The 14,749-nt window shown below is 42.5% G+C and overlaps 1 protein-coding gene across 3 annotated transcripts in view; it reads right to left on the reverse strand.

Moving 5' to 3' along the window:
• The window catches only part of fgf13a (fibroblast growth factor 13a), a 90,521-nt gene that overhangs the window by 39,792 nt on the left and 35,980 nt on the right, over positions 1–14,749 (reverse strand). For 2 of the 3 annotated variants that reach the window (XM_062394499.1, XM_062394498.1), the window contains exon 3: positions 7,541–7,708. The exons of the other annotated variant lie outside the window; for it this stretch is intronic. In XM_062394499.1, the coding sequence (XP_062250483.1) occupies positions 7,541–7,708 (168 nt within the window). The remainder of the gene's footprint in view (positions 1–7,540; positions 7,709–14,749) is intronic. 3 annotated transcript variants of the gene reach the window in all.

A 14,749-nucleotide genomic window follows, 5' to 3' on the forward strand; every position in this document is an offset into this window, starting at 1 on the left:
GAGGAGCGTCTGACGCTGGCAGGCGACATGATGGGAGAAATTGGGTGTCTGCATGAATCTTAACCAACATTAGCCCTGGCTGGCAGCCTGGCATATTACTTGGTGACCCCCCGAGATGAAACATGCAAGGACTTTACATAATCGCGTCCAACACCCAAGATGACCCCTCCAACTGTCTGTATGTGTCTGATCCACGCTAAACTCCTGGTCTCTTCTACTTTGATGCTTGGGCAGCTCTGGGAATGAGGGGGTCTGAGGAACTGTTGAGGTCATGAAAGTTCAAAGCTATTTTTTTTGACTTTTTTTGACAATCTTTAATGTCAGGGTGTCACAATTAGGCAAGTTTGACAAGTTTACAGTTCAATCGGTATTTTGCTATAAACATACAGTAAAGCATGTTTTTAAAGGTTTGTTTTCATCTTCATTTGTTTTTTTTTAGTTTGATTCAATTAGTGAGCAGGATTACAAAAAAACTACTGGATAACCGCAAACCTTAGAGGAAGGATGCAGTATGGGTGAGGGAAGAAGCCATTACATTTTTCTGTGATGCAGTTTAATTGATTTAAAGGGCGGTATGCACTCTACTGAGTGCCATTCTAGTTTAAGAATTGTGACTATGATATGCAGCAATTGGGACATTTCATGATTTAAAACTAATTCACTAAATCTTAATGGACGTAATCACATCTTTGGCATATCTAGTCCTTAGCATTTCCTTTTGAATTGATTAACAGCTGACATATAAGACACTATCTAAGAACTGGTATTTGTCCTATAAACAGAATGCAGAGGACTTGCTTGAGAAATAAATGAGTTACACACTCAAATTTGAATTTGGCTAATTACCATCCATATTACCCTGGATATCACAGGCTGCTGGATAAAAACATCAAAAAAGGCTTTAAAGGCACAGAAAGGGGAGAGTGGGAACAGTGGCTACCAGTGAATGTCTGGGTTAGTGACGGGGAAAAGAGGCAGGCTGATGAATAGTGAGCAGAAGCATACTGCAGTGTTGGCAGGCAACCAGATACTGTACATAGGCTGCACCCTGTTGACATTGACCGGGATCATATGAAGTACTCTACGGACTGTATGGGTTAAAACATTTGTCTGGGTTTGTTATGGGTTCTGGAAAATGCTGGGAAAAAATGTATATATAAAAAAGAATAACTACACAACAGAAAGGTTGACCAAACTGGATCTTCACCCACCGCTGCATGACTCAACAGAGATATACTATTATGTTGAAAAATGGCTTTGGACTCATTGACTTGTTGATATATTACAATACTACTCCCCAATTACGGACTGAAATTTGCAGGTCTGCAGTCTCTATACCCACAGCTGTCAGGGGACACTTTGCTAGCCTCCCATTAATGTGGTGCTGACTGAGCAGTTTGCCTCATTGCCCCAATTAAATAGCTTAACGCTTGTTTACTCTCGGGGGAATTTGCCCACCGCTTGTGTCACAGTCACTTTAGGCCGACAGCTCTACTGATCGTTCCCGTTCAGCTCGACCTGTAGTTAAAAAGAGGAACATAAACTGAGTGAAACAATAATAGAGCGAGTCCATTAGTGGTATAAACTGGGATTTTAGTGTCAAGTAGGTTGTGAGGTTTGTCATAGCTGAGGCACTGGGAATGATGGGGACTATCTAAACGTTAATTTGACCCCATTGTCAATACATAATGATTTATACATCTCTTAAACGAGAAAAATCTCTCTTCATGGCTGTGCTCATTAATTCAGCTCGTGCTTAGTCTGTTCGTTCTCTCCTCTCTCTCTCTCTCTCTCTCTCTCTCTCTCTCTCTCTCTCTCTCTCTCGCACTATTATTCAGAGTGGGCCATTGATACAAATACGGTTTCAGGTTCCAAAAAGTTGGGTTGGAAAGAGATTGTTTTAGTTTGAAGACCCTAACCCTTGTTGTGGATGTAGACTTGCATCATATACATGTCAGTATGCAAACCTCATATTACTTTAACTGTACAGTACATCCTAGAATCACTGATACTTAAGATTAAGATTAAGATGAATTATTTAGTCCAAAACACATGCACAGACATGCAAAGGCACACTCAATGCATGTAGGGAAATTTAATCTCTGCTTTTGAGTCAAAAGCAGAGATTAAATTTTGGGTCAATAAAGTTTTGACCCATCTGGTGCAGGACACACAGAGCAGTGAGCCACCATGTACAGCGCTCGGGGAGCAGATGTTGGGGGAGTAAGGTGCCTTGCTCAGGGGCACTAGACAGGGTAGGGAGACTCTTGGATTTTTGGACAGATCAATCCAGGTTCGTCTTTTTGTTGTCTCTCCGTGGAGTCGAACCAGAGACGAACCAGAGACCTTCTCTGCCCATAGTCCAAGTTTGTGCCACTAGACCACCGCCTCTATACTATTCATTCAGAACAAACTAGTGGTCTGTTTGAACAGAAGGCTCTTGTATTCCATTCTGTGTGGCGAGTCTGCTACAGAGGACCTGGGACACAAAGACGAATGTGAGAGAAGTGCTAATTAAACAGACAGTGATTTAATGTAATAGGCCTGGCAACTTTGCTCAGCCTCATTTCTCGCCCTGTCTCCAGAGTGGTTCCTCATTAATGTTGTCATATACACCCACTCCTGCTGTTTGTCTGTGCCTTTGGTTCAAACCCCGGAGGAGTAACAAATTGACACGATTTCAGGCTAAATTAGAGGAGGTAAGTAGTGAAAATACTTGCGGGGGAAGATGACATCAAGCCAATGGAGCGTGCACACTACCCTTTGCTCCTTTTTTCTATTTTTATCCTCTTTTTTTCTGCTAAAGTCCTGGATTTTTAAACTACAATTTAAACTTTAAATATGGGACTATTTGACACATGTTGTCTTACTTGCTCTTGTTAGGTCAGGATCTGCTAACACATTCATATGACGCAAATTGGCCTTTTAAGCTCTCACACGTGACCAGACCGGTCCGGCTAGTACAGCAGTGCTGATGGGACACTGACACTCTCCTGCTGGCGTGCTCTCTCCAGGCACCGACTCGCATTATCATACACATTATTTATTCATGCACAGTCTATTTATGTATTGACGTCGACAAACAGAGCTGTGGCTTTCATGCAGAAAGGTAGACGGCAATGGAGAAGAAAGAAAATTTGAACAAGCCGTTTAATTGGAGCACGGGTGCATCCTGAGGCTGCGTGTTTGTCCCCTGTCAACATCGCAGCAGTGTGTGCAGGACTTCTCTGTCATGAGGAGCGACGCTGGCCCCTTAAATGTAATAGCGTCATGTCAACTTTGTGGTGAATCACTGCCATGCATTTTACATCGGGTGTGGGGAAATGGATGTGGCTACTCATTCCTCTTGCACTTCTGCTCACATTTACTCGGCTGAGTGAGCAGCAGATGAGTTATTTTGTCAATAAGGCTGAAACAGATTAGATAGGGGAGTGGACTTTGTGCTGCACACACTCTGGACCTCATTCTGTCTCCAAGAGACAAATGGCATCAATGACTTTCATTATACAGCTTGAGATATTATATCTTAGAACTCACAGTTGTTTAATACTGTAAAAGGTTAACTGGTGACTGATTAGATCAGGTGGATGCTTTTTAAACGGAGTCGTGTTGGCCCTGTTGACTTTTTATTCATAATATACAATGTAATTCAAGAAAAGTCCGTCCCTGTGTTTCAGTCATTCTGCATTTTACAACGTGTAATCTGAACTCCTCATTGGACACACACATGCCGCTGTCTCATCCGTCTGTGTTTACATATCTCTATAGATATCCATCCGTCTGTGTATGCATTGCACAGCCTGAAACCATAAACACAGTCTTGCAGTCATTTGAATTATGGATGGGATATTTACACATCGGCCCCTCAAGCACCGTCTTTTGTTTCCGCTGCGGGTCCAAAGTCACAGAGGGAGAGAGAGAGAGAAACGGAGGCAGAGGAGACAGGAGAGACAGATTTGAGAATGGCGAGGAATTGATAGGTGATGACACAGAGTTACCAAAGAGAGTACAATAGAGAACAAACTGTGTGACAGCGGGCAGCAAACACGGGCCTGAGGATGGAGGAAAGAAATTCCGGTACACTCTCTGTCTGTGGTCTCCTTACACCTCTACAGAGATAAACTGACATGATTTGATCTCATTCTCTTGGGTGCTACAGTCCTAGCCCATGTGCTGCTGGTATGCTGTTCTGTGAACCCTGACTCCAATAAGCCAATGTTATGGTCTCTGCATCAGTCATGTCAGTGTAATGTTGGAATGCATCTGGAGCAAGAGACTCAGGCTACTTCGATACTACTATGTTTTTTGCAAGTAAAACCTCTGTCCACAGAAGCCTTTTTGGCTCCATATCAGTTTAAATCCCTGTCCATACTAACACATCTAAGCAAAGTCCACAGGGTCCGAGTGACACCTAGCCACTCAACAAAATCACGACTTTTTGCCGTCCTGGCTCTAAAATGGTGGAACGAGCTCCCCATTGACATCAAGACAGCAGAACATCTTCACATCTTCCGCCACAGGCTAAAAAACACATCTCCTCCGACTAAACATCCGGCTAAGAAGATGGTCTGAGTCAAGTTGAATTTATATGAGTAGTGATTGATTCTTGCTGTTTTGGGTTTGTACCTTCATTATTGAATGCACTTATTGGAAGTCGCTAATTTATGTGTAATGCAATGTAAAAGGTCATATTGCAGTGGAACTCTGAAGGCTACTGCCGTGATAGGAGCCTGATGAATCAGCAAAGACTACGTTCCATACATTGAAAAGACTCAGTCGGCAAGTGGATGGTAATGTTGAAGATGTTCAAACTATTCAATTTCTGCCCATCCAGAGTAGTGTAGATGGCAGACGTATCCAATGCAGAGATGATTCCATTTCAAATGGAAACGTAATAGTGTGGATGTAGCATCAGAGGAAACTATACTGCAAATTACAGACCTCAGCAAAGCCTTGTTAATGTTTGCACCTGTCAGAGACCTGTCAGTGATCCACCTGTAGCAGACAAACTCCAGCATCTAAGCACAAACACAGATTAAACCTCACAGGGGAAGAACTTATTCAAAGTCTAAACACTTTAATATTCAGTGTCTGTATCCAAACACTGCTAAGAGGCTAATCAACTCATTAAGTACTTGAGGTCCAGATCCAGGCATTGGACACATTACTGGCCTCTGAGCACAGATAAGTAAAAGCCCCACTTCCACCCGTCCTATATAAGCCACATCTCTGTGTGTCCTTATTTTGTGTCTCTTTGGGAAATTTTTTTTTGTGTATTCTCTTCCTCACTAAACAATCTGTGCTGCAATCCACATCCAAAGTCAACTGAACATTTAGCCACAGTGAGCGCTGATTGAAATCCATGAAAATCCTTAATAAGTGCAACATAAAGCCGTGGGGATGTGTTGCCATGATAACAATGTGACAAGGCCGGCTTTCCTGCTCAGATCCCTGAAAACAAACCTTCTTGTTTTTCTTTTCAAAACAAAAGTAGATTTACCAACAAAAGTAGGCTATAGGTGCTAATAGTGATGATAGTGCTGATGAACAAAGGGTAAAACCAGGACAATTGTGTGGAGTGGTGAAACAGGAAGTCAATTCATCCATTTATAGGGCATCATCACAGGAGTACTATGGATTGATGATTATATAAATTATCAAATCCTATGTTGTAGTCACCAGACCTATGGGACATTTTTAGGATTGACTCAAAACACCAAATGAGGGAATATCTTAAAGTTAAGAGACTTGTAGTATCAATGCTTATAAGCAATGGAGCTGTTCTGATGGGTCATGGACAATTTATGTTGGTTTTTCCTTTAATTCCAAAAGTATTTTGGTCACACGTGTTTGGGAAAGTAGACAAGTCTTTATCGTAGGTTGTGTGTTCTTGTGTCTGTAAACCCTACTCCACACATGGTTTTACACAGTTTCCATCAACATCGTCCATCAACAGTAATGACGTCCTCATCATCCGCTTACGTAAGAGTCATATTCTCCCCTCCTTCCTTTGTAAATTCAGTCACGTCCAACTGGAGCTGCAGCCAAACTGAATAATACATCTGAACGTCACCAGCCAGACCTCTGCTAGTGATTCCTCTTCTTAATCTCTCCCCCTCTCTCTCTCTCTCTCTCTCTCTTTTTCTCACAAGGATAAGTGCATGTGCTTGAGTCCTTCAGCGGCTACACAGACAGCCTCCAACAGGTTAACCGATGTCCAAGTTTAGAAATACTGTACCAAACATAGAGGCAACACGAGATGGAGCAGTGCTTTGAAGAGGACACATCAGCAGTGAGATAATTCATATCTTACCGAGCTGGAAGTCTGCAAAGGAAAAGCAATTTCTACAATCTTAGCACTCTATTGGGGGTTGGATGATAAATGAGGCATTCAGAGAACCCGAGTATCAGACAGTGCCGGGTATGGTTGCATGCTTGGAGCACATTTTTTTTATTATTATTGTATTCTTTACTTTACTGCAAATCCTACAACAGCAGATAACATAAAAAGAGTGCAGACATATCATCATGCTTCGAGGAAAGGAAGGCTGATGAAAGATGACGGGACGGAGGGATGGAAGGAAGAATAGAGGGAAGGAGGATGTAAGGGAGTATGGAAGGAAGGATAGACGGAGGGAAGGAAAGAACATTAGACGAAGGGATGGAAGGAATGAGGGAGTCGGGGAAGAGAGAAAGGAAGGAAGGAAGGAAGGAAGGAAGGAAGGGAGGGAGGGAGGGAGGGAGGGAGGAAGGAAGGAAGGAAGGAAGGAAGGAAGGAAGGAAGGAAGGACTGAACAAGGCTACAGGCAGATGCAAGGAAGCAGTGGTGGGGATTAGCTGACTTGAAGTCTGTAGCATTGTTAATCATGAATATGAAACCTTTCAATCTCACATAGTCTTCAGGAGAGGAAGATGAAAAGAGTTTCACTGTTTTGTTGTGTGAGGTTAGTGGAAGTGGAAGCACATACAGAAATTGCCTTGTCATTGAACTCATTAAGGCGGCAGCTGCCTCCGTCTACAACCCCTTTTCTTTTTGCACTTTGTTTTGGTCTGTGCCTGCGCCTCAGGGTAGCAATGACCGACTTAATGGTTTGGGATAGGGAGGGGTGGGCTACAGATGCTATGCTCCTCGGTCCAACTTATGGGGTGTGCAGACACACACACACACACACACACACACACAAACTCATACAAACAGTGGAAGAGGGCAGAGATGGAGATTTGCCCTCGTACAGGTTCTCTGTGAGCAAACATGCCCCAAGCAGTCTTATACTTTGCTCAAACACACTCACACGCAGACCCTCGCACTTGCACCCACTTACACACACGTTCCTACACAAACACATGCATGCTCGAAAGGGGAAGAGGCACACCAGATGCTCTCTAAAAAATGGGACAGCAATGAAAGAGAACTTAGTTTGGAGGGGAGGAGAACTATCAGTTCACACAGAATATGAGAGAGGGGGGAAAACAAGACGGGAGTAAGCAGGGGAGACGAGGAGCATCAGCAAATCAAAACAAAGAGGGGGTGCGAACAAACCTTCGGGCTCTGTGCTCTCTCTGTGGATGGCTTGCTTCAGCGGGCAGCAGAAGATTTCGTGACACTTAGCACGAAAGGGGGACCCTTTACTCCTTATATCCGCAGAGTGGATGGAGTCCTGCCGTAACATAATGTACTCCTGGGTACCTGGGGCAGCGTCATCCTGGACTGCGGTGGTGCCATAACAGAATGAACTGGGGTTAGAAGGCTCACCACACACAGAAACCAAAAGAAAACAACAACAAGAGGCAAAGAACACAGGGCTTAAACACAGGCAAATCAAAAAACAGCATACATTAGCTACAGCAATGGCTTTAAATAACTGTAGAGAACAAAGGAGAGAGGAAAGGGGGATAGAAGACAATAAGAAAGATAGAGACAGGCTTAGATCAAGAATAACCAAACTCTCAAAATAACTCAATTTAAAGAGAACCATCACACAAAAGTGAGGGCTCGGCTAAATTTATCCTCGGTCGCTGAAAAAGAAAAGTAGCACAAAGTAACATCAAAAGAAACAGTGTGACGTTCAAAATCAGTGTTATGGCAGGTTTTCAGCAGGAACTGAACCAGGACCCGCTGGTAGAGAGGGAAAAGGTCTCTTGAAATGAGTTCAGGTGGTGTGTGATGGTGCCCGCCCCCCCCACCCTCACCTTCTGTCTACTGTATGAGCAGGCAAGCAGATGCAAAGGCATGCACAGGCCCCCGGGTCACACTGCGGTGGCCGGGCTTTTCTTTTATGAAGTCATGCTTATACTCAGAGTTAGATGAATACAGATCCCGCAACGTCCCATACACGTCTGCAGAGATGATGTACTGGGATCCGGTGAAAAGCCCAGTGTTCCTGTCTGTGTGTGTCGGGCCTACTGCAACTGTCCTCGTCTGGGCACAGGCCTTGGCTTCGATCATTGACCTATTTTGCGTTGATGGATTAGCTACAAGCGAATCAGTCCAAATATATTGTATCTTCTTTTCCTAATGGATTTTCAGGGCCAGAGGTCTGACACATTTACAACTTTGTGAAAAGGCCTTTCACCACCACCACCACACCATGCACAACCCCATTTACAACAAGTAGTAGCAACAAATCTTATTTTGACTTTTGTTTCTCTGAACTCTCACCATTGAGGAAAAATGTCATCCTCAATGGTGTTAGAAATTCACTCTTGACCCATTTTCCCACTCACACAGAGTTTTGCTTGATGACACTATTTCCTTTCTGTGAAAATATCAGGTTCTTGTGTAAACCTCAGTCTCATCATGAGCGATGAATCACGACTGTATTACAGTGCTGCCTCAGTTTCAACTTCCTGTAAGAATACGCTAAGCTAATAAATACACTCAGACAATATCAGACGCAGATTCCCATGTGCTGTATTTTGACTGAGAGCGCAAAGTGTTTCCTTCACAACAAAAGATCAAGAAAAACACACACACGCCTATCCTTGTGTTTCAAACAAAAAAACGAATTCACATATATTCGAGGCACATGGGTTCAATATTTTTTTAATGGGACACGCAGCACTGGACAGTGAACACTGTACACAAAAAGGTGTAAGGTGAAAACTAATACCTAGAAATTGCAGGCAAAGGGATTAAAAACATTAAACTGATTTAAGTCCATTTATGTGATGAGAATGGTTTATGTCGTTTATGAAGTTTGTATATTTGACTCGCGTAATCTGAGTGGCTGCGATGTTACAAGCATCAAATCCATCAAATGTTCCGCACTCCATTCACGACCACTACACACTCACTCTTATTGGTGACAACCAGCTGTAGAGAGCCAAAACCACTTACTGCTGATTATTGGCTGTACTGTAGATTTACTTTCATTCATAAAGCCCCTTTACAAAAATAGTATCTCATCTCGGGGACCAGTTATCTGGGACTGTAATTGGTCTTATCATCCAAATTTCAAACTGATATTCAGATACTTTCAATTTTGTTTTGCCATGTTGATAATAAGTTGGCTTAGCACATCTCTGCTATAACTTCCCGGGCAACCTACATGTAACAAAAGAGAAACGAACTGCTCGCCAATCAGGCAGTCAGCTGATTTGTTTTCCCTTCCACTCTTTGTATTGGTGCGCCGTGGATCACAATCACTCGTTTCAGTTTGCCGTGTAACAGGAATAAAAGCTAGCAACTCCCATGATTTCACGTAACTTTAGAGACCTTTAATGGCCGAAGTTATCCAGTTAGCCAAAGTTAAAGGCCAGAAAGCAACTGATGCTTCTTGAGTAGTTTCAATATCGGTCAGGTCAGCCGTTGCCTGACACTAGACTCTCTTGTGTTTTTACCCTATAAAACACACACACAAACAGGGAGTAGATAATCAGGGCCCCAGACCCAGTGCAATTAATCAACCACATGCCTCTTCCCCTACAGGACTTATCAGTATCTCAGTGCCTCCTTCGAGCTCCTAAATAACCTTCTACTCTAACACCCCCACAGCGGGAGAAGGTTCTGAGAACCCAACTGATACAATCCACTGCAGCATGGAACTATAATTGTGCTTTGGTATGACAGAGCTGGGACCTAAGTCTCCTTCCAGGAATATTTTTTGCTCCTGGGGCACAGAGGTGCTGTCGCAGAGGAGAAACTGTCCCTTTAAACCACTTAAATTCTGAGCTATCAGGAGTCAATCGGCTATCATCTGATGACGAATTACCCTCTGGAGGCCATGGGCAATATTGTAGGGCTTCCGGTGTAGATTGCAGATATCCAGGCAAAGCCTCTCTTGTGTTTATTGTACTCCGTTATGAGTCCGCCTTGTTTATTTAATCACAAAAGTCGAACGTTTCTCCAAACAGAATCCAAACAGAGAATATTTGTTGATGTGTTTTAGGTCACATTTTGACTAATCTCTATTAACATTTATCTACATTTGAATACAGATACATTTAAAAAGCTGACATTTGGGTCAATTCAATGTGTTCTGGGTCTTTTGCTCTCCATTTGGATCGTTTACCTGCAGGCAACCAAAGCCTTCACAAACGAGACTGTGTCAAACAGGGTCCAGAAGTTTTCTGGCACCAGATTATTGTCCCACTCTAGATAATCACACTCAGAATCGATATATCTACATATAAAAAACATTTTCTAAGTAGTCCACCGATCTGCCCGATGAGTTTCTTTGCCCTTCAAAAAAGAGAAAAGAATGAAGACTTTATCTCATCTGCACCAGACATGTGTTACTGAGAGTCCTCCAGAATTTAGATGGAAAAGGATTGAACTCTTTTTTGCTCATCGACACAAATATGAATTCACTCTGGAGCTGCGTACTGTCTGTCATCCTCACCATCCTGTCTGATACTTAGTATTCTCCAGTGAACCCAATGCTTAGGTGGGAAATGCAGGTAGTGGAAGATGGAGGGAATCGACTTTTGAGAACTTCAATAACTGCCTGATTCCACTCGCCATTTATTAACGAGCCCGCTAACCGCCGCCTCATCAGAGGTAATAAAACTGAATGACGGTAGGACTGGGAGGACGGGCAGGGGAGGGGTGGGCACCATCTTTTACAGCCTGTCTCCTTCATCCTTGCCCCAGCCTTGATGTAGAACGTATACCGGGATTGAAGGATTCGTGATGGATCACCCGACAGGGCGTGGGACCTCACTCTCTATCAGAGCAGCAGCCACTCAGAGTGAGCTGTCAGCCAGGTCCATGATAGGCAGTGATCTACAGGCACCAGTGTTGCCACACTGGACCTTCAGAACACTGCAATGGATGTCCTTGCCCCTGTGACAGGAATAAATCTCACAGTAAGGAGAGGTGGGGATGTGTGAGATGTATCTTGCTTGGGTTAGTTGCTCATCTATTTAAAGCCTCGTATGAATGCCATGTTCAGGTTTAAAGGCAACAGTATGGAGGGTGTGCTATCTGCGTAGGCAGTATTTACTTGGAGCATAAAGCTGTGATTTGCGATGACTGTGCTGTGCGTCTGTTCATGTGTGGACACATCTGTTGGTTGGATGAGCAGGCTTGATGTGTCAAGGCGTCATCAGTGACACCCGGGCTCACAAACGCCACGATGTCATGAACGAATGGGGTTCAAGGACGCGTGTAATCAACTGAAGCACTGCGGGGTCTGGATAAATGAACCACACTTCCATTTATGAGGTACAATCTGCACAATTTACTCAAGTCATGGCAGATATATCCATCAAGGAAGTGGAACGCTTCCATCACGACTTGACAAATGGCATACTCACTAAATTAGAATCAGAATTAAGCACAGACACAGGTCTGTAGCCTAAGGTTTGTGTTTTGAAAATAGCTTGGCCTCGATGTGGTTTTGGAAGGAGCAGAATCTAGCACATTGTCTTACGGGATGACTTTGGTTCAGCACGGCTCCATCTCGAGAAAGACATTTTTTTCTCTGGTTGTAAATCACCTTGCAGGTAGCAGAGAAAGTGAACTTGAGGTTTTCTTTGAAACGTAGAATGAGCTCACATTTTTATACAGCTCTTACATCTCTCTGAGCTCATTGTTTATCTCTCGCTCTCCTTCTTTGTCTCTTTCTCCCGTTTGTTGTGTTGCCGATTTGTTATAAACAGAAACCTATAGTGTGACTTGATAGCTTTGGACAAATGTTGTAGCCTTTTGTAAGCAGAGAGATGTTAATTAAAATAAATGTGACATTTTTTGAGGGGCTATAGTATACCTCCACTGTTATTTTGAATAATGGCTATTAGCTTTATGGTGCTGTAAAACACAGCGCCCTATAGGTTTCACATTATGTAAAATACCAAACTTGTGCATGCTCTATGACTAATGTATTAAACATATTTGAGAGTCTTAGTGTCATCAGCATAAAGAAATTATGATGCAGAAAAGATGAATCAAATGCAGCAGAATAATGTCATCATGGCTCCAGTCGAGCTCTGTGCACCAAAGCAATTCATTTACGCTGACATGCAGAATGTAAAGATGCTACGGATCTGCCTCAGAGGGCAGTCAAGCATCTTATCTTACCACAGCATTCAACAACACTAAGTACACCCCCTGGTCAGTATCACTAAAATGTAAAAAGTAATAACAAACTGTCTTCATTTATTTAACCTTTTTTTTTTTCAAAGCCCAAGAGGAAGGACGGGCTTTAATTTGAAATACAGAAATGTTTGATTGTTGAAACTACAGTGAAATGACTATAGTGCATCAAGAAAGGTCAACACACCTTCATTTGTGAGATTTCAGTCTTTGATTTTTGCAGTATTTCGTCCTAATATTTAATGATATATTTGAATTTGGACATGCTCCTTCAGTCTAAGCTTCTCTTCACTCTGATTTAAAATATTGCTCTTTTTTTTTTTTATTGAATTCAAGTTGGGTTACATACTTAGCCAGGTAATTGTTTTACAAATGTTTTCTTCTTTAATCGTTTTTGTGGGTTATATATTTGTCCTTGCGTCTGAAATCAGTATCATGTCGGTAAATTCCTCTCCTGCCAACCTTATTGGCATTTTCTTACAGTATTTACATAATTTCCCCTACATCATTGGCACTCACTCTCCCTGTATCAGCAGATTCCCACCTCCATGTTTCCTAGTCAGCACAATGCTGTGGTCCTGGCCCGGTCAATGCCAAACATGCTGGACCCTCATCTGACCGGGGACTGTGCTGCCAATATTCATCTTCTTTTAGAATTCTTTGGCAAAGTTTATTCTCTCAGTTTTGTGAGCAACGTATTTTTCTTCTTTCGACACCGTCTGTAGAGGTTGACTTCATGCGGTGTCCTTTGAACTGTGAGCTGTGAGCCACCAGTTTCCACAGATGGTCCTTGTTCAAAGTCAGAGGCACTCGTCTGTTTTTTTAATGCAGGGTTAGAAACTTATGTGTGGAGTCATTTCTTAGATGAGAAATTCACCCTCTCTTTTTCAAGACATGTTTTTATTCCTATACCTCTTTTGGATCATGTTCAGTAATGTGCCCTCTTCTCCTTTCCATGAATTCTCACTTTGTCTCAGTCAGGCAGTTCCTCACCTTGTGGGGTCCATTTAACATTAGAAATACAATCTTGTTCAGGAAATGATCCTTGTGTGTAAATCACATGTTCCATCACATTTGTTGCAGTGGCACACAGGTGTAGTCATTTATGTTGCATTGAGGTTGTACTTTGGGGCCCACACTTTTACTGTAGTCCATCTTATTTGTTGTCCTTATATCATCCTGTTTTCAACTATGGTAAAAAATATATCTGAGGTTCTATATTTCAACTTAAAGATGTGGGCTGTGCAATATGACGATATTTATCATGTTACAATCGAAAAACCTCTATTGCTTCATATTATGCTCTACTTTTTATTTTCTTGTGTCACAAATCACTCTTTTTATAGCGATGTTTTGCAGTTGACGTTATTGTTTTGTGTGTTTATGTGTGTGTGTGTGTGTTTGTGTGTGTGAGTGTTGTGTTTGCTTGCAGTGGAAGGAAATGAGCAGGTTGTGAGGAGCACGAGTAATGCTGCTGCTTGCCAATACAACACGTCTACAGAGAGGAATGTGATGAAACTGTTTTTGAGGGCCCAGTGATCGACACATATAGCGCTCACATGAAAACCTATTGATCCAGCATCAAAGAGTGGCCTTGCAGAGAACTCATTTTGCCTCATTGTGACAGCTTCCTTAGCCTCAGGGTTAACGGCTCTCGCTCTCCCACGAGATATATGTGATATTCTATCTGTTTACGAGCTTGTTTGTGTGTTTATGTGGTGGCTGGGGGCTGAGGGCTGGGGTAGGGCTATATAATGTCACTCTTAACTTTAAACACCAAAGAGACGCTCTTCTCTGCCACAAGGCCAACTTCATGAATTGGTTTCCAGGTCATTCTGTTTGGAAATAGTTAGGCTAGAGGTCCACTCAGATATGAAATTGTGAGATGGGGTCAAAACATTGAATGGGCACACACAGTCTATTAAACACAAAAAAATTGTGTTATAATATCCAATGCATCTAAAAGAAATGGCTAACATATTCAAAAGGCTAAAGCCTCTTTCTTGAAACTTGTTTCTGACCTGGATGTCGTCTTCCTGAGCTTTGTGACAAAATGATTACATGGACAGCAGTATTCTGACCTGACCTTATTCTGAATAAGACATTATTCTATTGATTATGATGTTTACATGTATCGCAAATAAAATACTCCCTTTAAATTCCCTTTTACATGTTACAGACTATAGTCTGATCATTTACATTAACTTGTTTCCA

Source organism: Platichthys flesus, chromosome 8 (assembly GCF_949316205.1).
Source record: "Platichthys flesus chromosome 8, fPlaFle2.1, whole genome shotgun sequence".
Lineage (NCBI taxonomy): Eukaryota > Metazoa > Chordata > Actinopteri > Pleuronectiformes > Pleuronectidae > Platichthys > Platichthys flesus.